Genomic DNA, 26,086 nt, shown 5'->3' on the forward strand with positions numbered 1-26,086 from the left:
CTTCATAGTCTATGGTATCTTTTAGCAAGATGTAGTTTCCTTCCTTATCTGTTGTAATTAGATCTATTTTTGCTTTTAATATTTCTGAGATCAGGATGGCTACTCCTGCTTTTACACTTAAGCTGAAGCATAATGTATTATGCTCCAATCTCATACCTCTGCTCTGTGTGTATTTCTCTGTTTCAAATGTGTTTCTTGCAAATGACATATTGTAGTATTCTGGTTTTTAATCATTCTCCTACGTCCATATTTAGTATTCTGAATCCATTCTCCTACCTGCTTCCATTTTTGAGAGTTCATGCCAATTACATTCATGAATATGATTATTAACTGAGAATTTCCCTCCATCCTATTTTTCTTCTTGTTTGTCCTCTCTCTCCTTTCACCCTTTACCTCTTCACCAGTGTTTTGCTTCTGTTGAACACCTCCCCTGATCTGCCCTCCCTTTCTGTCAGTTCTCCCATACCCTCCTCCTACCTTAATTCATATTCTCCCCTCCTACTTCCCTGTTCGGTAACATAGATTTCTATATTCAAATGATTGTCTATATTATTCCTTCTTTGTGCCAATATTGATGACAGTAAGGTTCAATCAATGGCCATCGGGCACCCTCTTATCTTCTCAAATTTAACACATTCAATCTCTCCTTTCCTTCTGCATTCAGTATACTCCTCTTTGTCATAGCTTAATTATTTTCGTGTTATTCCCTCAAATTCACCTTATATTCATAATTCTGTCTATGTATCTTCCTTCTAGCTGTACTATTATTGACATGATTTTTAAGAATCAAAGTATTATCTTACCATGTAGGGATGTAAACAGTTTAGCTCTACTGATTCCCTTATGTTTTCTCTTTTTCCCTGTTTATGCTTCTCTTGATCTTGATACTGGAGATCAAATTTTTGGTTTAATTCTGGTTTTCTCTTATGAAAACTGTGTAGGATCCCAGGAGAAAGTCCTTAACTGTTGCACACACAAGGCTTTGACAAACTGTCTACTTGTCTATTATGAAGCCTTAAATTTGACAATCCCATAAAAACTCTAAGGGGACAAAAAAAATTCTTTCTTTCTTTTCTTCTGCTTTTAATTGCATTTTTCCTGCTTCACATAAGCAATAAAAGTACTCATATCCATCACTAAGCATGCTCCACATGGATATTCACTCTAAAGAATATGAGATATTCTCTTGTTGAAACATAAAAAATCTGATTAGATATGACTTTTTAAATTCTTAAATGTAAATTGTTTCTTTGTTATTATAGGACACCCATCATGCATGCTGCCATTGGTGAACCAGTAGGCATAGTGAGTCTTCTTCTTCAATATGATGTTGATGTCTCTTGCCGAGATAAATCTCGATGGACAGTTTACGACCATGCCAAAATCAGTTGTCGCCCAATGTAAGTTCTAACATTATAGTTCTAATTATCTTTATACAATTGCATTTAAAAGGTTTTTTTCCCCGTATACTTGAGACTGCCAGGGACTTTCATAGTTGCATAAAATAGCAAGCATCTGACAAGCATACTTCAAGTCACTAAGAAGAAATTGGGCAAATGGCAAAGTTAGGTTGTCCAAATTTAGGAGGACATGAGCAAGAGACAGGGTACAAAGTAGAGTCAGGTAATCTGAGATCAGAATTTTCAGAAATAATAATGATGAAACCTGCCATTTTTATAATTCTTTAAGGTTTTCCAATGTTTTACATACACTTTATTATTTGATCTTCACAAAAGTTCTGTAATTTATTATACTGTCTGATTTAGAGAGGTAATTTTTGTTTGTTTGTTTTTTAACCTTTGCTGACACCTCTCAGTTATAGTAGACCTAAAGTTAGTTTTAGGGAAAATCACAATATGTCTTAGATGCCTTCAAAGGAGTGATAAATGAAAAGAATAAATCATAAATATTAATAGTCAACATTAGAATTTATAGAGTGGCAGTTTGGTACAGGGGAAAAGTGCTCAATTTGGAGTCAGAGGACCTGGGGACAAATCATGCCTCTCACTATATGTGTAATGTTGGACAACTGTTACCTTCTCTGGGACTCAGTTACTTAATCTATAAAATAAAGAGATTAGAGTAGATGACAAATATAGACCCTTTCAGTCCTAAACTTACAGTTCTATAATATTGTGACTCTTAAGATAAGTGTATCACATCTAGATTGAATGATTGGTTATGCTCTACAGACTTTATGAAAACAACATTTTTTTTTGGTGATAATCTGATTATGTAAGGTTTGAGATACACCAATACTTGGTGCATATAATTTTTATCTTTGTTGATGTAGACTTAATATGTTTTATATTTTATTTTATACATAGTCATTATAAACTAATTACTGAGTATGGAAGACAGAAGGGACTTTATCAGTCCCATTCAACCCTAACCAGCAGTTCAGAGAGTGCTTTTGATCCAGAATTTACTTTGGGTGCAGCTGCCATGGATCAAATAGGTAAGACTTAAAAACCTGAAGAAATAGTGACTTTAGAAAATAATGAAAGAGCAATCTTAAAATTCATATATACTTTTTTCTGTTTCCATTTTATACTTTAAATGGGTAGGAACTTATTTATTTTTGATTAGTTACTTAATTATCCTTGTAGGTTCACTATCCTGAAGCCATTTACTAAAAACAGCCACAAGATCTTTTGTGTTATTATTATCTGCTTTATCCAAAAATTTCTTTATGTAGGCTTCAATACAATTTTCAGGTTTCTAAATTATTCTAAATATATTTAACCAAATTATATGAAAAGTCTTTAATACTTTTAAAATGTATTATATTTAGCAATATAATTTATTTCTGATTCTTAAATATGGAAAAAATAAATAATAAATATGAGACTCCTATAACTGTAGCATGCGTACCCATACTTACATACACACACGGACAGAGGGACTGTATGAATATATAAAGATAGAACAGAAAAAGAACAAGAGAGCAGAGCCCACATTCTTTTTTAGAACTCTGTAAATCACTTATCCAAGCTTTGGAAATATATACATTTTAAACCTTTTCAAAATTTTAAAAGGTTCATAAAGCTTTTGCTTTATTCTAAAGAAAATACAAAACCCACAGGATTTAGAGGGACCAGGGAATAGAGATTTGAAAGGAAATGCATATAACCATAGATTTTTGGTCAGTATTTGCATCACTTTGTGATTCAGGTAGTTAAACTTTAGACAGGAGAAGATTTTCTGACTTACCTCCTAACATTTAATCCTACCGCTGGGCCATTTGGAATCTTAATGATCTGGGCTTGTAATAATAAATTCATCTCACATTTATAAGACTTTTTTTTTAAATCAGTTGACCTATTACCTTGTGTGAAAGATAGTGTGGATATTCTGGTTGCTCTCATTTGAATGGTGATGAAACTGAGGAGCACAAAGCTTCGATGACATGCTCATGCTAGCAGAGCTAAAAGGAAAGAGTTATCATGCCCTCTTAACTACTGTACATTACATTATATATCAGGAAGAGATGACCTATGTAAACCTTCCTTAGAAGAAATGAGAAATCACAATGGCAGAAAAGACAGTATTTAATTTTAAGTATACATTACTACTGCCTAAAAAGGTTATATTCCAATAAAATATTTTAATTCCCTATAGCTAGTCATGTGACAACTGAACCTCACTTTCCCTCATTTTGTTCATTTGTAAAGCAGTCTTATCTATAGCTACATACATGAAATTGTTATGACAAACATTGAAGTTCAAAAAAGTGAAGTTCTGTTCCTCAATAATAGTTTTACATGTTAACTACATATAAAATTTTGAGCACATTTTTAAAAAATTCTTAATCCAATTTTAATAAAAACAATTATACTAAGTAATCTCATTGAAGATGTAGTGTCTATGAAGTTAATCAAGAAAAAGTTATAGTCTAGAACACAATTAAATATAAGGACATTGAAGAGTATGGCTTATTAGTGATAGATAAAGCTATTCATAAATATGTTCAAGGAAGATATCAGAATGTAAACATTGACTTTATGAAATATATAGTAACCAATAACATTTTCTATACAAGCCAAAATCATAATGTATGTATAAATATATTAATGTTAGAATTGTAAAATGTTAAAAGAACTAGGGATAGGAATAAAAAGAAAAATTAATTACAATTATTTGCTATTACAAAATATATCTGCTTTCCTTCAAATACTCATCTTTCACTATGAGACATTTATTTTTTCCACCTCATTTTCTGTTCATCAAAAAAAAATGGTAAAAATTCATCATTTGATTGGTAACTGCAGCAGTAATGGCATCGCTTATCCCTTTATTAGACTCAAAATTGGTGATCTCTGAGTTCTTTTGAACTTTTGAGGAATCATTGAGCTATTGTCATAAACCTCATATCTTCATTGTTTTGTAGTGAACCTTAGAGTAATAATAAAGTGACAACTGTTTTCTTTGACTTTTACTAATAGTGAAACTTTTGCATGTTTTTTTTTTTTTGTAAATCATATTGTCCAAGGGAACCAGGCATTTACATTAAAAATGAGTATGCTAGAGCCCTGGTCCTGGGCCTAGTAGTCTTTTTCACTTCCCTGAAACCAACATTTGCTTTCTTACCATTATTTATTTCATTCTTTTGTACCCATTAATTGTGAATAACCCCAATTTTACCAAAAAAAAAAACCAGAATTCATGAGTTTTCTAGTACGTTGGCAAATGATGATATTCTGGGGTTGATCACCACCCTAGATATTTCTTCTGGTTACTTTGATATTTTAATTCAGGTTTATGGTAGAAAAGCCACAAGGTATCAAAACATTGGATTCCAAAGTGTTTTTTTTCCTGCTCTCTAAAAATTGATACTGTATTTGCTCTTTGTGCAACCATAATTTTAATTGTGCAATATCATCTTCCTACACAAATCAACATGGATGATACTATGAACCATGAATGATAAAGGCCACAAGTCAAAGATATCCAAAAGATATCCTTCTCAACAAAGACAAGGCTGTTGTGTAGATAGATAAGCCAGGAAGGATTTAGGACCAGTGGTTTAGTACTGCCTCTGCCACTAACTACCTCCTTCATCTCTTTGAACCTCAGTTTCCTTTTGTTTCTATTTACAAATGAAGTGAAGGGTTTGAAATGCCCTCTGAAATTCTGTCTCTTCTAAAAGACCATGCTACTTCATGTTTTAATACCATTGATTTTAAGTATTTTTTTAATCAGAACATGAATAATATGGCAAGTTAGCTACAGTAGTATTCATCATCTGTTGTCTACCTCCCTGATAAAACATTTTATGCCACATGAATGTAGTCTATAGCATAACAAACACATCCCCCTTTAAATGTACATTTTATCGTTTCAAATGCTTCTATGACTTTTCCCCATAAGGGCATGCAAAACTTTATTCATAATTTGTAAATCGCTTAGGTTATAAAAAACCACTTCAGTACATTGCAGACAAATTGTAAATGTCTAATCTACTTGAAGTAATAATCCATATAAGATAAGGAGACATACTATAATATTCAATAGAACAGAATCTAGCCTGACCTAGATGAAAAAAAGCATTTTGCTTTCCAATTAGTTTTCATATATACACCCTTTTTTTCTTCTTAATTTTTTTTCTTAATTTTTAATTAATTTATTTTTAGTTTTCAACATTCACTTCCACAAGATTTTGAGTTCCGATTTTCTCCCCATCTTGTCCCTCCCTCCACCCCAAGATGGCATGCATTCTGAATACCCCTAATCTGCCCTCCCTTCTATCTCTCCCCCCTTCTCTTATCTCTTTCCCCTTCAATTTTCCTGTAGGGCAGGATAGATTTCTATGCCCATTTAATGTATATATTATGCCCCAGTTGCATGTGAAAACATTTTTTTTAAATTTTTGTTTTAAAAATTTTAGGTTCCAAATTTTCTCCCTTCCTCCTTCCCCATCCACCCTCATTGAGAAGTCAAGCATATTGATGAGTAATATATGTGTAGTCATGCAAAACCCTTCCATAGTAGTCATATTGTGAAAAACTAAGTATATTTCCCTTCATCCTACCCCCCATTTATTCTATTCCCTTTTTGACACTGTCCCTCCTTAGAAGTGTTTGCTTCTGATTATCCCCTCCTCCATCTGCCCTCCCCTCTCTCATCCTCTTGCTCTCTTGTCCCCTTCCCTCCCATTTTCTGTAGGGTAAGATAGATTTCTATACCCAATTGATGTGTATGTTATTCTCTACTCAAGCCAAATCCAATGAGAATAAGATTCACTCATTCCCTCTCACCTTCCCCTGTTTCCCCTCCGCTGTAAAAGCCTTTTCTTGTCTGTTTTATATGAGATAATTTACTCCATTCTACCTCCCCATTTCTTCTTCTCCCAGTATAATCCTCTCTCATGCCTTAATTTTATTCTCCAGATATCCCCCTTTCATGTTACCTTGTATCATCTGTCTATCTATCTATCTATCCATTTATCCATTACATACACACACATATATATGTATATATATTCACCTCCAACTGCTCTAATACTGACAAAGGACTCATGTGTTACAAATATCATCTTTCCATGCAGAATGTAAGCAGTTCAACTTTAATAAGTCTCTTATAATTTCTCTTTCCTGTTTACCTCTTCATGTTTCTCCTGAGTCTTGTATCTGAAAGTCAAATTTTCTAATTAGCTCTAGTGTTTTCATCAAGAATGCTTGAAAGTCTGCTATTTCACTGAAGGTCCACTTTTTACCCTGAAGGATTATACTCAGTTTTGCTGGGTAAGTGATTCTTGATTGTAATCCTACCTCCTTTGCCCTCCAGAATATCATATTCTAAGCACTCTGGTCCCTTAATGTAGAAGCTGCTAAATCTTGTGTTATCCTGATTGTGTTTCCACAGTACTTGAATTGTTTCTTTCTGGCTGCTTGCAATGTTTTCTCCTTGACCTGGGAATTCTGAAATTTGGCTACGATATTCCCAGGAGCTTTCCTTTGGGGATCTCTTTCAGTAGGTGATCTGTGGAGTCTTTCAATTTCTATTTTGCCCTCTAGTTCTAAAATATCAAGGCAGTTTTCCTTGATGATTCCTAAGATGATGTCTAGGCTTTTATTTTTATTTATTTATTTATTTTGATCATGGCTTTCACATAGTCCAATAATTTTTAAATTCTTCTCCTGGATCTATTCTCCAAGTCAGTTGTTTTTGCAATGACATATTTCACATTGTTTTCTCTTTTTTTTTCATTCTTTTGGATTTCTTTTACAGTGTCTTGGTTTCTCATAAGGTCACTAGCTTCCAATTGTTCCATTCTAATTTTTAAGGAAGAGTTTTATTCAGTAAACTTTTGGACTTTTTTTTCCATTTGGCCAATTTTGCTTTTTAAGGCATTCTCCTCATTGGCTTTTTGGACCTCTTTTGCCATTTGGGTTAGGCTATTTTTTAAGATGTTATTTTCTTCAGTATTTTTTTGGGGTCTCCTTTAGCAAGCTGTTGACTTGGTTTTTCATGATTTCTTGCATCACTCTCAGTTTTTCCTCTACTTCTCTTACTTGCTTCTCAAAATCTTTATTGAACTCTTCCATGGCCTGGGACAATTCATATTTTTCTTGGAGGATGTGGATGTAGGAACTTTGACTTTGCTGTCTTCTTCTGATTGTATGTTTTGATCTTCTTTGTTTCCAAATAAAGATTCTATGGTCTGACTCTTTTTGCACTGCTCACTCGTGATCCCAGCTAATTCTTTGAGTTGCAAAGTCTTTGTTAAGGTAGGAGTCTGCTTCCGGTGTGGAGAATGTACTGTCCCCAGCTTTGGGGGTTTTGTGCAGCTGTTTTCAGAGATACTTCTAGGGACCTGAAAATTTGCAATTCTTCCAAGGTGCTATGATTAAGGGTGAGGTGTTTACTCCTTTCCTGGTCTGTGCTCTGGTCTATGAGTGACCACAAGCACACTTTTTACTGTTCTAAATATCTTTGTACATGTGGGTTTTTCCCCATTTTATGATCTCTTTACTTACAGACCTAGCTGTGGTATTGCTGGGTAATATGTTATTCACAGTTTTGTATCCCTTTGGGCATAGTTCCCAATAGCTCTCTGGAATGGTTGGATCAATATACAACTCTGCCAACAATGCATTAGTGTTCTGATTTTTCCACATCATCTCCAACATTTGTAATTTTCCTGTTTTGCCATGTCAGCCAGTCTGGTAGGTGTGAGTTGGTACCTTAGAGTTGTTTTAATGTGCTTTTCTCTGGTCAATAGCAATTTAGAGCATTTTTTCATATGAGTATAGATAGCTTTAATCTCTTCTTCTGAAAATTGCCTATTCATGTCTTTTTACCATTTCTCATGTGGGGAATGACTTGTATCCTTATAAATGTGACTCAGTTCTCTACATATTTCAGAAATGAGGCCTTTATCAGGGACATTGGTTGTAAAAATTGTTCCTCAGCTTTCTGCTTCTCTTCTAATCTTTGTTGCATTTGTTTTGATTATGCAAATCCTTTTCAATTTAATATAATGTATGTTATCCATTTTGCATTTTATAATGTTCTCTCTTTTTTCATCATGACTTCTTTCCTACTCCTTAGATGTGACAGGTAAACTATTTTTGGCCCTTTTAATTTGTTTATAGTATCAACTTTTATGTCTAAATCAAGTACTCACTTTTACTTTATCTTAGTATGCAATGTAAGATCTTGGTTTATGCCTAGTTCCTGACATACTGTTTTCCCATTTTCACAGTAGTTTTTTTTTTCAAATCCTGATTTTTTATTCCAGAAGCTAGAATTTTTCATTTTATCAAGCAATAGATTACTGTAGGCATTTACCGTTGTGTGTGTGTGTATATATATATATATATATATATATATATATAAATATTTATTTGTTTATTTATTTTGATTTCTCAATGCTCACTTCTGTAAGTTTTTTACTTTAATATTTTTCCCCTCTCCCTTCTTTCCCCAAGATGGCTTGCAATCTGATATAAGCTACACATATATATTACTATTCAACATAAGGAAGAATTAGGTACAATAGGAGGAGCCATCATAAAGAGGTACCAAAAGAATACATAAGAAAAAAATAACAAATCGTATGCCTCGATTTGCATTCAGACTCCATAGTGATTTCTTTGGATATGGATAGCATTTTCCATCATGAGACCTCTGAAGATGTCTTAGATCCTTTATTGTTGAGAAGGGCTAAGTCTATCAACGTTAGTCATTGCACAAGGTGGCTGTTACTGTGTGCGACATTCTCTTGTGTCTACTCACTTCACCTGATTTTATTGTATTGTTTACTATTTTTCTGAATTGAATTTCTCTTTCTACCCTTTGCTGTTGAACTTTGTTGGTAATATTTAGAAATGCTGGGATTTATGTGGATTTATTTTATAGACTACAACATTGTTAATGTTGTTGTTTCAGGTAGCTTTTCAGTTGATTTCCTAGGGTTCTCTAAGTATACCATTATATCGTCTTCAAAGAATGATAGTTTTATTTCCTCATTGCCTATTCTAATTTTTCAAACTCTTTCTCTTCTCTTACTGTTAAAGCTAATATTTGTAGTCCACTACTGAATAATAGTGGTGATAATGGGCATCCTTTTTTCATCCCTGAGATAAATCTTAATTTTTTAATGATCTGATCTTAATTTTGTCCACAAAGATCATGAGGGAATTTTTCAAATGCTCTACTGAAATTTGGATAAAGTATATTGATAATAATCCCCTGGTCAATCAATATGTGAAGATAGTTAGGTATGATCTGTTGTGACCACTTCCTAGTGAACTCAAGAGTGGATGATCACCAGCAAAGACTGTCAAAGAGATTATTCATAAGGCAAAGGAATTCAACAGCATCTGAGGTTATGTAAGTTCTAGAAAGATATTGACTAACACAAAGGCTATCAGACTTTTAACAAGGTCTTCTCTTCAATGCATTTTGTACCCCATTTCCATTCAACCACTTGTATTTTTTTAATTTGTAGTGCTTTAATATACTTTAACTTGCTTGCATGTTAAAATAATTCCATGAGGTTGGTATCATAGGTGTTATCTTCCCTTTGATGATGTATTAAGTGTCATGCCTGTGGCCACACAGCTAGTAAGTATAAAAAGCAGCATCTGAAATCAGAGACTTTCTGACTCTGAAATCCAGCAAATTATTGACTATGCTACCTCTTGAGGGCTTGAAAATAGAGCTGGATAATGAACAATTACAAATATCTGAAAAAAGGATGGTTTTTTTTTAATTTCTTGCTTTTTCTAAAGTAGAGTATTTATATATTTATCTCTGCCCCCACTCCCCTTTCTAAGAAAAACAGTTAAGCAAATGAAACTGACATCCTTCCATACCCAAAACCCATCAACCTGTGAAAAAACATGTTTCATCAGTATTCTGATTAATATTAATTATTTACCTTAACCTGAATGTTTTTAGTATTTTTCTTTCTGAAATATGTTCTTGATTCTGCTTTTTTTCTACATAAGTTCATACAAATCTTCCCTCTTTTCTGTTTCTTCCCCAAAAAGTGCCCACGTGGGGCTTTCCCTCGCCTCAATCCCTCGTTGACCTCATTTTGTTATATGCCTTGTGATGAGTCAAAGGGTTCAAATAGTTTAGTGACTTTTCTTTAAAAGTTCCAGATTGTTGTAATGGTTGGACAAGTGAAAAGATCTACCACCAGTATTTATTAAGAACTCCTTTCTTAAACAGCATCTATTTTTTTTTATGTTTGTAAATTTAATTTGAGGTGAATCCAGTATTGTTAAATGTTCATTTCCTTAGTGACTTCCTGTAATATTTTGTTTGTTAATTGCATTTCTTACTTCTGAAAGTCATTTGTTCCTCTATTTTGAAACTTAGCTAGGAAATGATTCTTAGTCTCATATTTTTGTATCAGTTTCTATAGTAGATTTTATTCCACTATTTGATTAAACTATTTTCTCAAATCTAGTTTCTCTTGGTTTTGTTTGTACATATGCATTTTAATTTTATGCCTCTATCCTTTGGTTTGCAATTCTGCTTCTTATAATTGTGAAAGCTCCTTTCATTCTCCTGATTTCATCCCACTGTGTGTGTGCGTGTTAGTTTGTTTTTTTCCCAAACAGTAGGCTGAGAATCCATTTGGAACTTATTGTGGAAATAAATGCTGATCTAAACATTTTCTGTCAAACATATGATCAGTTTGCACAGAAGTTTTTGTCAAATAAAGAGGGTCAGGGTTTGAAAAGTAGGTACTGAATGGATGACTATCATCAACTTTAAAAGTTACTACCAGAGTGGTGTTCAGGTGGAGGTGAAGCATCTCATTGTGCAAACAAGAAAAGAAGTAGAACTGTGATCCTGGAAGTAAGTGTATGGGGCAGCAATGGGCCTGTATCATAAGACCTGGAAAGAAGGGTTCATTGTGGTTCTGGGAGTATGGGTTTACTGAAATGATTTTGGAAAAAATTATAATGCTCGATGTCCAGTTTCAAGTAAGATGCTTTCCACATATAGCCTGCTGTTCTCAATATAGGGCTGGTACAACCACATAGATAAGTAGCTTAAAATGAGATCCTGGTCTGTAGTATGGGCAAGCTGTTCTACAATGATGCATTTCAGGTGTATTTTTTTCTTGTACATTTCTGAAAGCTTATGGGAAAATTCATAGAAGTAGGTAGTGGGACATGTATGGAAAAGGGGTGTTTGCTAATTTCCACTTCCATAATGGTAATTTTCTAGGTTACAAGTTCCTTTAGTGGTTGATGTTAGCTTTTCCATTTTCACCTGTACCTTAGCCGAGTTTTCCAAACTGTCATGAAGTTCCTTGCACAATATCTCAAGTTCCTCATTATATTTTTGACCTACCTTTTGAGAATGAAAGCCAGAAGATATGCTGTTGCATTCTAGTTGTACCTTGTCTTCAGCAAGTACACTGATTTGGATGTTTCCTGTTTGTTTGCAATAGAAAACACCATATTGTTGAGTCTCTCATATTGATAATAAATTGTGCCAATCTACAGCATTGTCCTTAATTTCTCTTGTGTAGACGGAGAAGAAAGTTCTTTTGGGAGTAACCATGCTAGAGTTCTTCACGTCCATGACTTTAGTGCCCAAGATCTAGCCTGGAGGGGGCCAGAGGAAGTTCAAAGTCAATTGCATTTTTTACGGAGTTATTTTCTTCAGTCAATTTTTGTCCTTCCTAGCTATTGACTCTCTCTTGAATGCCTCTCATTTCTTTTCCCAGTTTTTCTTCTACCTCTCTTATTTGCCTTTGAAAATCTTTCTTGAGCTCTTCCAAGAAGGCTTTTTGGGCTTGGAACCAATTCATATTTCCCATTGAGGTTTCAAATGTAGGTATATTGACTGTGCTGTCCTCTTCTGAATTTGTTTTTTGATCTTCCCTGTCACCATAATAATTCTCTAAGGTCAGCGTTCTTTTCTGCCTTTTGCTTGGTTTTGTTTGCCAGTTTCCTGGCTTTTAAAGTTGAACTTTCCTATTGGAGCACAGGGAGCACTGTCCCAAGCTTCTTGTGCTGGGAGCAAGGTGCCTTGTCACTAGCTTTCTGTACTGGGGCCTTAGGTGCTGGCACGTGGGGGATTTGGGGTCTGGCTGCTTACCAGTCGCTCTGCTGGGGTCCTAGTGGTGGTGTCTGACATATACTAAGGCTAGGTGCAGTTTTTCTGCCTTTTCCCTGGGCTACACTGAATCAAGTGGAGGTCCAGCCACTGGTGGTTGCCTGCCTGCTTGGAGCTGCATCAGCATATGTGGTGGTTCTCCAAGCTGAAGTCTGCTGGTTGCCCTGGCTATCCTAAGATACATGGGGAATCCTGGTGTTCACATTTGCCTGCTCAACCATTCTGGGGCTCAGCATCTCCTGCTGGTTTGCTGAGGTGGGGCTTGCTGCTGGCTTGTTGGGATGCCTCTCATCGTGGACTGCAATCCCCTTTTTATCCAAGTGAAATGAACCTTTCTTGGCAATCCCAATTTCCCAGCTGAGAGACTGCTTCTCCCTGTCTTTCCACTATCTTAGCTCTTCCACTGAAACCACTGGCCAGGACTGTCTCAAAGAAGTAGGGAAAAAAAATCCTTCTTTCTTGGTGCCGTGTTGCTTAGGGAAATAAAAGTAAATGAGATCTGTATCATTAAGTAACTCTATAAACTGTTCTGATTGAGCCAAGAAAACATGAAAACAAGATATGCAGGTAATACTCTGCCTGTTAATTTCAAATTCACTGTAAAACTTTTAGTTACCTCAGAGCTAGATAGAGCATGACAACATGGAGAGAAATTCATAGAGGTGAAATGATTAACAGAACTGTTAAAGATTAGGAAGAAATAAATGTACATGCCACAGGTCAAATAAATCTATTAAAACAAAACCAACATAGAAAATTAGCCTGGATAGGACACAATTATCTTAATTTTGGAGCTTCTAATAATAGAATTAAACAATCATTCCAGACTTTTAGGAACCAAGATAGTGAAGTAAGCAGTAAATTACTCTCATTCTCCCCTATTGACCTCTAAAACCCCCAAAATAGCACCTCATGAAAAGTCCATGATGTTGTCTATTCTATAAACTATCTCATTGTTTTCCCCACCAATCCAACTCTGTTCTTTGTTCTCGTACTTCCCCAAATTCTATGAAGGCTAGTAATCCCTATCTCATGGTCTTTGGTCATTGAGAAAAGCCATTAACCCAGTTTATGGGTTACTACTAACCTAACTAATAAATTGATCTTGCAGAGACCATTTCCTCTCAGTTTACCTTTCATTTTCAAAGATAACAGTTTCAGCTAGAGTAAATATGTAAATCAATCTGTGATTTGGTATAAAATGAGTATCTCACAAGAAACTTAAAATGTGGAAGTAAATTGAGATTACAAAATAATCAACTAAATGCATAATTAGGAAAATAGAAATTTCTTACCTTCTTTATCTTCTTTTAAAATAGATCACAATAGATAAATTATAGCTGTGATAACTGCCATTACCGCTAATGGGGGGATTTAATTCATATAAGAGAAGTAACTCTAAATAAAATAATTATTTACTTAAATATTAATACAGATTTTACACCAGTATTGGAATTTCAAGAATCATCACAGGAAAGTGAAGAAAGCTTTGATAAAAGTGACTCAGAACAGGTATGTAAAAATGATATTCAAATTTCTGAGATTTTACTTCAGTAAAAGTTCCTTTCATGCAAATTTTATTGGAAGTTTTTCACATCTTAGTTACTTTTAAATGGATTTTTGTCTGATTTCAGGAGTTGAAATTTTCTTTGGAGGTGCAGGAAGCAACTGGAAAACTTCATCCCTAGTTGTATAATAATAGAATAGAGAAAGAGTCCCTGAATGTGGATTAATCCTGGCATTTTTTATAAATTTCTTACATATAAGGAAGTTAAGTTAGCCTACCTAATCATATAATTGTTTTGCCTTTAATAAGCCAAGTAATTGCAATAACAGAATTACCATGAATGCATGTTAAAGAATATCTTAGTCCTGATTTCTTTCTTATTGTCAGGCTAAAATTATTAGTCATCAATGGCAAGAAAATAACCTGGAATGTCAATATCTGGGAATGTATATCATTTTAGATGGCTACACTAAAATCTATCAGTGTTTTACAATGCTAGAGTATGTCATTAAAAATGCCATAATAAAATCTTATTTGGTAAGCAAAATAATAGCAACAATAAATAATAATAATTTATAAGCTTTTATAATAAAAACATGGCAATATTGAAAACATTACTAAGAATACTATGGTATTTTGTCACTACTGAATTGTGAGATATTTTACATTCTTAATAATGAGCAACATAAAATAATATGAAAGAGAAAAGTAGGAATTAAAGATACTTTATTTATGTCAAGTTAAAAAAAAAAACAAAATCTTAGCATTCATGATCAACGCTAATCTAATCTATCCTTAACCTAAATAGCCAATCCTATCCCAAAAGTAGTTGAAGACCTTTTCTGTCTAAAAACTTATTTCCCAGAGGAAGCAGCTCATTGCTTATTTGAACAGCTCTAAACTTTGAAGATGTTTTCCTTAGGCTGAGCTATAATCAACCTTCCTGTGATGTGCACCCAGGGCTCCTGGTTCTCACTTAACTGAAGAGTCAAGTTGAACAACTCAATCCCTTCTGCATTCTAATTCTCTAAATATTTGATGACTATTATGCCAACATCCTTTAAATCTTCTTTTCTACAGACTAGACACCTCCAATTGCCTACCCAGACCCTCCTGTGATATGAATCATGGTTGAATTCTGAGCTCTCTTTAAGTTCCTCTGAAGACCCTGTAGTTTTCTAGGGTCCTATCTAAGAACAGTAATACAGATGTGTTCTGATCAGGACAAAGTAGTGGATTGTCATGTCTCTCACTAAGGATACTGTACTACTTTTGCTGCAAAGATCACATTCGTCCTTTTGATAGACACTTCAGTATTAAATTTATGGCTCAGTAACAAATACTTTCTCTCAGGAACTCCTATGAAAAACTGTTTCTCCCATTGTGTACATACATAGTTGTTTTGTTTTATTTTGTTTTGTTTTGTTTTGTTTTAGTCCAAGTCCAGGTTTTACATTTATCCTGTTTAAACTGTATATTCTTAGCACTAGCTCATTGTTCCAATCTAGCAAAAGCCTTTGGAATCTCAGTTCTGTGACTTATTTCATCAGCAGCCTCTCCCAGTTCCATGACATATACAAATCTGATCGTCAGCATTCAATATATCGATTCCTCCTGATTATCAGTTTAAAATGGTGAACAGAATAAGAGTGAGGATAAAGCGACCAACTGCCCTCCAGAATAAATTAGTGTTCATTGGGTGTTTCCAATGAAGCTGCTCCAAACCTTCAATACATCCACATTTTTCACCTAGTCCACAAAGATTTTGTGAGAAACTGTTTCAAATACTTGTTGAAATCCAGACATACTGTGTCTTTGACATTCCTTGAATCTAGTCTTTTATTCTCTAGTCTACTGACAATTAAAAAAAAAAGGAAACACATAACGTGTCTAGCATAACTTGTTTTTAATGAACTGATATCAATTCTTAATTATCCCTTCTTAGAACTCTTTTTTGGAAAGTATGTACAAACTATTAATTTGATAAGTTAGACTAGAATTTACCAGCAATCAAGGATATTCACTTTTTTCTAGTCCCATGGCAACTCCTTGGTAGACTGTAACTATTCATAAGTTTAAGACAAAGATTCTTTAGCCCTATATGCAAATTAGTTTCAGTACCTTGAGATGATAATCCTAATTATTTAATTTGAACTCAATGAGAATGGTGTTGAGATGCCCCATACTCTAGAGCCTCCTGGCAGTGTCTTCCTTAACAGAAATTAGAGGAGTTCCAAACCCCATGTTTCAGATGTTCTATACAAGAGAGAATCTGATCTTAGAGTCTTGCTATCATATTTCACTTAGTTACATCCTGCAGAAGCAGTAGGCAAGAGGGGGGTGAAAGATGAAGCAGGTCATACAGCCTTTCCCTCCCACAGAATTTTTCTGATATCAGGTTCCAGTTCACAACCAGGGCTTTCAATCCTATACATTGCCTAGACTACACAGCTTTATTCACTATATCACTGCCCTATAAATAACTATTGAAATTACCATTCCAATGTTATTTCCTCATAATCAGAACTGTGTTAGTGTATAGTTTATCCTCATTAATATATTATGGAACTTTAATCTAAGTATTTCCCAAATAGCACCACACTCATCAACAAGTAAGTTAATTGAATATTTTCTTAGAACGCATAGATTACAGCTCAAGGAGTTGCTCTTATATGCAATAGAAAGTGGCTATGATCTAGGGCTGTGATAACCTTTTGAGCCCTTACTGTTACATGAAAAGATTCTATCACTTCATCTATGTTCATTAAAGAAAATAATGGCTTCTCTACCATTAATTAATAGAGCAAAAATTAACACAACTGCTTAAGAAGGTGACACGTCTTCAGCTGGAAGCAGAGTGTCGATTTATTAGGGATATTTTGGTTGAAATTTCTGTCCAAATGTAATCAATCAGTTTCCTTCCAACTTAGAGATTTGGTGTACCTATGAATTTGGAATATAGTGAAAATCAGTCAAATAAAATGTTGCCATCTCTCTTAAACTATGACTTTTAAAATGTCCAGTTTTTGGGAAATGATATTATAGGTCATTTGAAGTAGTTTATTTTGATATGGACATGACACAGTAGATGGAGTGCCAGGCCTGGAGTCAGAAAGATTTATCTTCTTGACTTGAAATCTGGCTTCAGACAATTACTAGTTCTATGACCCTGATCAACTCACTTAACCCTGTTTGCTTCAGTTTTCTCATCTGTAAAATGAGCTGGAGAAGGAAATGGCAAAACACTCTAGTATCTTTGCCAAGAAAACCTCAAATGGGGTCACAAAGAGTTGGCTATGACTAAACAAGAATAAAAGTTGATTGTGGTCATGTGCACATGATAGAATGTGATTCTGTCATGTAAACATTTTTATATAATTTATTCAAAAATATCTATGTGCAGACTATCAGTACTGTGGTTTATCTCATGCAAACTAATTATGGGACTGCAATCTCCATGCATCTGAACATTTGGAGAACTTTGCCTTTAGAGTTGGATCCATGATTCTTACCTCTGTTGGGGTCAGGGAATCATATGTTACTTGGCTGTTTTGAAGCAGTCACTTCCTACCTCATAAACCCCATTAATTCTGTTGATGGATCTAAGTTGTGTATTGTAATCATTTCTTATTTCTTGTTCTGAATTACATGCAAAAATCATTTCTCTTCTCTTGTCAATTCCTATGCTCTAATTAGTAAAATAATTAGAGAGGTGGTTTTTACTGGAACCAAACACAGAAGTGGACAATCGATACAGGTATATCTCACGACAATACAGTTATTTCATATCACATTCTAGTTTCACAAAGACATGACATAACGTAGAGTTACAGTTTTTGCACTTATAATTAGTGTTCAATTTTAAGATATTTAAAAGTCAGAAATAGGCAAATACATAAATATAATAAAGACTCTCACTACTTCAAAGGAATATTGAGTTGAGATTTCTATCCCATCCCAAGTTTATATTTTATTTGCTTGGTTTTTCCATTAGGCAGAATGCATGTTTATTAAAATATTGACCATTCTAATTTACTGCTATTTTTAAACAAATTGGAAAAGTATGGTACTGTGAGACCACCAAAAAAAGAGATATAAAAAGGAAATTGTTCCTCTTTGGTTTTTTAGGAATATACTATGGCACATGCTTAATAATACATTTACCCTAATCCAGAATACCCTGGATAAAACTTACATTGAAATTTTGTTTGTTCTATTATTTAGGGAAAGTTTAAATATTTTTTCAAGATTCATTAATTTTTGTATTTTTGGTTTTCAACATTCACTTCCACAAGATTTTGAGTTCTGAATTTTCTCCCCATCTTGTCCATCCCCCAGAGCCAAGACAGCATGCATTCTGAATACCCTTTCCCCTAATCTGCCCTCCCTTCTACCTCCACCCCCCTTTCTCTTCTATTTTCCTGTAGGGCAAGATAGATTTCTATACTACATTACCTGTATATCTTATTTTCCACTTACATGTGAAAACAATTTTTTTTTAACATTTGTTTTTAAAACTTTGGGTTCCAAATTTTCTCCAATCCTCCCTTGAGAAGAGAAGCAACCCAATACTGGTTATACTTGTGTAGTCATGCAAAACACTTCTACAGTAGTCATGCTGTGGAAAACTAAATATTTCCTTTCATCCTATACCACCCTCCCTTATTCTATACTCTCTTTTGACCCTGTCCTTTCTCAGAAGTGTTTCCTTCTGATTACCCCTTCCCCCAGTATGCCCTCCCCTCTATCATCCCCTGCTCTCTTCCTCTTCCCCCATCTTTTCCTGTAGAATAAGATGATTTTCCATACCCAATTCAGTGTGTATATTATTCTCTCCTTGACCAAATACGATGAGAATAAGATTCACTCATTCCCTCTCACCTTCCCCCTTTCCCCCCCACTGTAGAAGCCTTTTCTTGTCTGTTTTATGTGAGATAATTTACCCTATTCTACCTCCTCCTTTCTTCTTCTCCCAGTATAATCCTCTCTCACCCCTTAATTTTATTCTCCAGATATCACCCATTCATCTTCAACTCACCCTGTGCCCTCTATCTGTCAATCTGTCTATACATATATTTTTCCCCCTCCAACTACCCTAAGACTGACAAAGGTCTCATGAGTTACAAATATCATCTTTCCATGTAGGAATGTAAACAGTTCAACCTTGATAAGTCCCTTATGATTTCTCTTTCCTGCTTACCTCTTCATGCTTCTCTTGAGTCTTGTATTTGAAAGCGAATTCTTCTATTCAGCTCTGGTCTTTTCATCAAGAATGCTTGACAGTCTTCTATTTCACTAAATATCCATTTTTCCCTTGAAGGATTATACTCATTTTGCTGGGTAGAGGATTCTTGGTTGTAATCCTACCTCATTTGCCCTCTGGAAAAGCCTATTCCATGCCCTGTGGTACCTTTATGTAGAAGCTGCTAAAACTTGTGCTATCATGATTGTGTTTCCACACTACTTGAATTGTTTCTTTCTGGTTGCTTACGATATTTTTTCCTTGACCTGGGAACTCTGGAATTTGGCTACAATATTCCTAGAAATTTACCTTTCAGGATCTCTTTTAGGATGTCATCGATGGAGTCTTTTCATTTCTGTTTTACCCTCTGATTCTAGAATATAAGTCAGTTTTCCTTGATAATTTCTTGAAAGATGGTGTCTAGGCTCTTTTTTTTGATTGTGGCTTTCACATAGTCTAATAATTTTTAAATTATCTTTCCTGGATCTATTTTCCAGGTCAGTTGTTTTTCCAATGATATATTTCACATTGTCTTCTGTTTTTTCATTATTTTGGTTTTGTTTTACAGTGTCTTGATTTCTCATAAAGTCACTACTTTCCGGTTGCTGCATTCTAATTTTTGAGGAAGTATTTTCTTCAGTGAGCTTTAGGACTTCAGTTTCCATTTGACCAATTTTGCTTTTGAAGGCATTCTTTTTCTCATTGGCTTTTTGGACCTCTTTTGCCATTTCGGTTTGCCTATTTTTTAAGGTGTTATTTTCTTCATTATTTTTTGTGTCTACTTCAGCAATCTGTTGACTAGTTTTTTATGATTTTCTTCCATCACTTTCATTTGTCTTCCCAGTTTTTCCTCTAACTCTCTTACTTGCTTCTTGAAATCCATGGCCTGGGACTGATTCCTATTTTTCTTGGCTGCTGTGAAAGTATGAACATTGACTTTGTTGTCTTCTTCTGGTTGTATGTTTTGATCTTCTCTGGCACCAAAGAAAAATTCTGCTGTCTGCCTTTTTTTTTTTTGTCTCTTTGCTTATAATCCCAGCCAATTACTTGAGTTTTAAACTCTTAGTTAAGGTAGGGGGTCTGCATCTAGAATGGAGAATGTATGGTCCCAAACTTCGGGGTTTTGTGCAGCAATTTTTAAAGATACTTCTAGGGACATATAAACTTTCAGTTCTTCCAAGGTGGTATGAACAAGGGTAGGCTGTTTACTACTTTCATGGGCTGTGCTCTTTTCTATGAGTGACAACAAGCACTTTTTTTACCTTGGAACTCTCAGGAGTATTCCCTCTGCACCATTACTACAAGCTCCACAACTCCAGCATTCCTCCTTGCCTAGGACTGTCACCCAGAATTGTGATTCAGATCTAAGCACAGGCAAAGAAAAAGAATCCTCCCTTACCATCAGCATTGAGTTCCCTGAAATCCTCTTCTGATCAGCCACTGGATTCCCCCTCAATTTGTGGGCTAGAATCTCCAGAAGCAGCTGCCACCCTGGGTCTGGGACCTAGCTTCTCTCTCACGATGTCACAGAATTTTTGTAGTGACTTTTAAAGTTGTCTTTGGAGTTTGTGGGTTTGAGGAGTCAGAAAACCCCCACAGCTATCCATGATTCAGTCCCCTGAGGCCTGCTTTAGGTTCACTGAGGCATGGTCTTTCCCTACATACCCAAGCTGAACTACTTTTCTCTCCAAGCCCTACACAATAGTTCTTTCTAATCAAAGGTGAGATAGAGCTTTCTAATTAACCATCCAGGTTGTCTTGGGCTGGAGATTTCTTTCACTCTCTCTTTTTGTGGGTTCTGCTGCCCTAGAATTTGTTTAGAGCCAGTTTTTTTATAGGTATTTGGAGGGGTTTGGGGGAGAGCTCAAGGAAGTTACTACATTTGCTCCACTATCTTGGCTCTGCCCCACCTCCCCCCACCACCCCAGTTTAAATAATTTTTAACATGTCTTTGAAACACAATGATTTGGGGCTAGATAACATACTAAGCTTTACAGAATAATTTTAACTACTGTTTGTTTATTCTTTAATTTATCTTCTTCCATATTTCTTTACTAAGGAGAAAGTTACTTCAGAAAGTCAACATACCAGAACAAACAGCACCTGGGAAACAAGTTAAACCACTTCATTTTCCACTTTCATATCTAGGAAAAAAGTCTCAAGGACGAGAATCCAATAAGGAATCTAATAGTGATAATGTGCATTTAGATGTAGAAAATGGGCAGAAAGATGTGAAAAACTGTGGGTTAAACAGAAGACAATGGAAGTCAAAAGGAATTTTAAAATTGTTCCAACTGAGTTTAAGCAGATATTTGAAGAAATTTATGAAAAGGACAAAATTGCAGATCAGCCTACAGAGAAACTACAAGATGAGGAACTACTAGATGTCTCTGAAAAGGAAATAGAACAGTTACAAGAAGCATCCCTTAATCTGACAAATAGCTCAGGTGATACTGAAAAAGAGGAGAAATGTAGAGGCCCACTCAATGTAGGAGTTCAGTCATTTTCTGAACAAAACGATTACTCTCTGCAAGATGCTGTTTTAAACAATTTAAAGCTCACTTTCCAAGAAAATGTTCTTCACTCATCTTCTAATCTAAGCTCAGAAAGTAGTAACCTATACCATAAGAAAGGTAATAAGTCAGAAATTGAATGTACTTGCAATTTAAATGAAGAATATGTTGCTTATGATGCAGAAATTATAAAAATATCCAACTCACAAATAGCTATAAATGAAATGAAGGAAGATGAAGCATTTGGTATGAAACTGGCAGGAAATCTAAACAGGAATACCAAAACTTTGGAATCAGATTCAGGATGTTTGCTACAATCAAGTAGTCTAGCAAGCCATTTTGATGTCTGGTGTACTCGCTCTGATGATATGCAATCCAATATATGCCATCCAAGAAAAAAAGCCTACACTCACCACTGCAACCAAACTTAATGAGAAAACAAAAGAAAAGAAAACTTATTCCATGAAAGAGATCACAATGACAATAACTCTCCAAATGAGGTAAGACCTTATAAATACCTCCTTCCATATAGTGACAAAATATCAAAATGCACCTGAATAAAGAATTAAATCAAGATATGTGAAGATTTAAAAATGAGTTAGGAATGGTGGAAGTAGACAACCCAGCTTTTGAGGGTAAAAAAACACAACTACAAAAAAAGCTAGATTTACCTCCTGCCACTCTCCATTCCATTTATTTTTCTTCTTCATCAATCTTCCTGTGTAATTGATTTTCACATGATGAAAAATCTGTGTTTAAATGCTTGCTATTTGTAAAGGTATATTTAAAGTTGAATTAAGGTAAATATTCAGAAAGCCTTTTCATAGTCCTTATTTTGATCATCTAAATTACTCCATCAGATTCCAAAATCTTTTGCTTGTAAACAACAAACTTTCTAAAGCAAACATGCACATAGCAACATTAGACTCTGTGGCAAAAAGAACAAGGCCTAAAGATAATTAGGGCACAGGCCTAAAAGGAATGTAATGAACTCAGGTTCTCTTTTATGCAAGTCACTGCAATATTTTACACTTCAAATAATTTTGCTTTCTATGGACATTTTTATTTTCTTAGCCAAGTGTAAGATGCTATGGCTTAAAATATTGAAAATACAGGCTAACATTAGGAAATTTCTAACAGATCCACTTGATTGGACTAATATGGTTATTGTGATCTGCTGTGTTCATCTTTACTGATTTTAGTAAAAGCATTAAACTTTTTTTTTTATTTCAAAATGAAAGGAAACACATTTTTTCCTAATTTATTTAGTAACAGTTTTCCAAAAGGCATTAATACAAGATTTCTCAATTTTCCCACAACTAATACATAACAGAGTTGGGACTTAAACCTAGGTCTTCTGACAACAAGTTCAAAGCTCCTGCTCTGGAATTTCATTGTTTTTAAAAGGTGTTTATTTGCTATAGATAGTTATCATTTTAGCACATAGAGATAACATAAAATGTCAGCAAAAGATGGAAAAATAATGGGAAAACACTGACTTCTGATATACTTGAACATTGACTGGATTTAGATGGATTTAGCAGGCCCTGAGGACTGCTCCAGGTTCACTGAGGCATGGTCTTTTTCCTACATGCCCAAGCTGATAACTTTTACCTCCAAGCCCTACACAATAGTTCTTTCTAATCAAAGGTGAGATAGAGCTTTCTAATCAACCATCCAGGTTGTCTTGGGCTTGGAGATTTCTTTCACTCTCTCTTTTTGTGCCTTCTGCTGCCCTAGAATTTGTTTAGAGACAGTTTTTTTTATAGGTATTTGGAGGGGTTTGGGGGAGAGCTCAAGGAAGTTACTACATTTGCTCCACTATCTTGACTCTGCGCCACCTCCCCCCACCAACCCCAGTTTAAATAATTTTTTAACATGTCTTTGAAACACAATGATTTGGGGCTAGATAACATACTAAGCTTTACAGAATAATTTTAACTACTGTTTGTTTATTCTTTAATTTATCTTCTTCCACATTTCTTTACCTAAGGAGAAAGTTACTTCAGAAAGAGTCAACATACCAGAACAAACAGCACCTGGGAAACAAGTTAAACCACTTCATTTTCCACTTTCATATCTGGAAAGAAAGTCTCAAGGACTAGAATCCAATAAGGAATCTAATAGTGACAGTGTGCATTTAGATGTAGAATCAAAACGGGCAGAAAGATGTGAAAAAGTGCGGGTGAAAGAGAAGACAATGGAAGTCAAAAGGAATTTTAAAACTGTTCCAACTGAGTTTAAGCAGATATTTGGAGAAATTTATGACAAGGACAAAATTGCAGATCAGCCCACAGAGAAACTACAAGATGAGGAACTACTAGATGTCTCTGAAGAGGAAATAGAACAGTTACAAGAAGCATCCCTTAATCTGACAAATAGCTCAAGTGACACTGAAAAAGAGGAGAAAGGTAGAGGCCCACTCAGTGTAGGAGTTCAGTCATTTTCTGAACAAAACGATTACTCTCTGCAAGATGCTGTTTTAAAGCTCACTTTCCCAGAACAGGTTCTTCAGTCACCTTCTAATCTAAGCTCAGAAAGTAGGAACCTACACCATAAGAAAGGTGATAAGTCAGAAATTGAATGTACTTGTGATTTAAATGAAGAATATGTTGCGTATGATGCAGAAAATATAATACTAGCCGGCACACAGACAGCTGTAAATGAAAGGAAGGAAGATGAAGCATTTGGTAGGAAACTGGCAGGAAATCTAAACAGGAATACCACAACTTTGGAATCAGATTCAGAACGTTTGCTACAATCAAGCAGTGTAGCAAGCCATTGTGATGTCTGGTGTACTAGCTCTGATGATATGCGATCAATCATCCAAGAAGAAAAGCCTGCATTCAAATTTAATGAGAAAACAAAAGTAAAAGAAAACTTCTTGCAGAAAAGAGATCACAATGACAATAACTCTCCAAATGAGGTAAGACCTTAAAAACACCTCCTTTCATATAGTGACAAAATATCAAAAATGCACCTGGATAAAGAATTAAATCAAGATATGTGAAGATTTAAAAATGAGTTAAGAATGGTGGAAGTAGGCAACCCGGCTTTTGAGGGGAAAAAAAGACAACTGCATAAAAAGGTAGATTTACCTCCTGCCACTCTCCATGCCATTTATTTTTCTTCTTCATCAATCTTCCTGTGTCATGGATTTTCACATGAGGAAAAATCTGCGTTTAAATGCTTGCTATTTGTAAAACGTATATTTGAAGTTGAATTACGGTAAATATTCAGAAAGCCTTTTCCTAGTCCTTATTTTGATCATCTAAATTACTGCATCAGATTCCAAAATCTTTTGCTTGTAAACAACAAACTTTCTAAAGCAAACATGCACATAGCAACATTAGGCTCTGTGGCAAAAAGAACAAGGTCTAAAGATAATTAGGGCACAGGCCTAAAAAGAATGTGATGAACTCAGGTTCTCTTTTATGCAAGTCACTGCAATATTTTGCACTTCAAATAATTTTGTTTTTTATGGACATTTTTATTTGCTTAGCCAAGTGTAAGATGCTATGGCTTAAAATATTGAAAATAGAGGCTAACGTTAGGAAATTTCTAACAGATCCACTTGATTGGACTAATATGGTTATTGTGATCTGCTGTGTTCATCTTTACTGATTTTAGTAAAAGCATTAAACTTCGTTTTTTTAAATTTCAAAACGAAAGGAAAGACATTTTTTCCTAATTTATTTAGTAATAGTTTTCCAAAAGGCATTAATACAAGATTTCTCAATTTTTCCACAACTCATACATAACAGAGTTGGGACTTAAACCTAGGTCTTCTGACAACAAGTTCAAAGCTCCTGCTCTGGAATTTCATTGTTTTACAACATGTTTATTTGCTATAGATAGTTATCATTTTAGCACATAGAGATAACATAAAATGTCAGCAAAAGATGGAAAAATAATGGGAGAACACTTCCTTCTGATGTACTTGAACATTGACTGGATTTAGATGGATTTAGCAGGCCCTGAGGACTGCTCCAGGTTCACTGAGGCATGGTCTTTTTCCTACATGCCCAAGCTGAACTACTTTTACCTCCAAGCCCTACACAATAGTTCTTTCTAATCAAAGGTGAGATAGAGCTTTCTAATCAACCATCCAGGTTGTCTTGGGCTTGGAGATTTCTTTCACTCTCTCTTTTTGTGCTTCTGCTGCCCTAGAATTTGTTTAGAGACAGTTTTTTTTATAGGTATTTGGAGGGGTTTGGGGGAGAGCTCAAGGAA

General features: G+C 34.8%; 1 protein-coding gene and 1 pseudogene across 1 annotated transcript in view; one reads left to right on the forward strand and one right to left on the reverse strand.

Annotated features, from left to right (window-relative positions):
* LOC110203846 (coiled-coil domain-containing protein 144A-like) overlaps positions 1–26,086 on the forward strand; it is a gene marked incomplete at its 5' end in the record, with an annotated part of 71,682 nt that overhangs the window by 12,115 nt on the left and 33,481 nt on the right. Inside the window, 4 exon segments of the mRNA XM_078151627.1 lie at positions 1,263–1,400; positions 2,241–2,458; positions 14,027–14,103; positions 23,847–24,779. Coding sequence (XP_078007753.1) covers positions 1,263–1,400; positions 2,241–2,458; positions 14,027–14,103; positions 23,847–24,779 — 1,366 coding nt within the window.
* LOC110203844 (cyclin-dependent kinase 2-interacting protein pseudogene) lies at positions 11,365–12,054 on the reverse strand (annotated as a pseudogene).

Source organism: Phascolarctos cinereus, unplaced genomic scaffold (genome assembly GCF_003287225.1).
Source record: "Phascolarctos cinereus isolate Bilbo 61053 unplaced genomic scaffold, phaCin_HiC Scaffold_18;HRSCAF=501, whole genome shotgun sequence".
Taxonomy (NCBI): Eukaryota; Metazoa; Chordata; class Mammalia; order Diprotodontia; family Phascolarctidae; genus Phascolarctos; species Phascolarctos cinereus.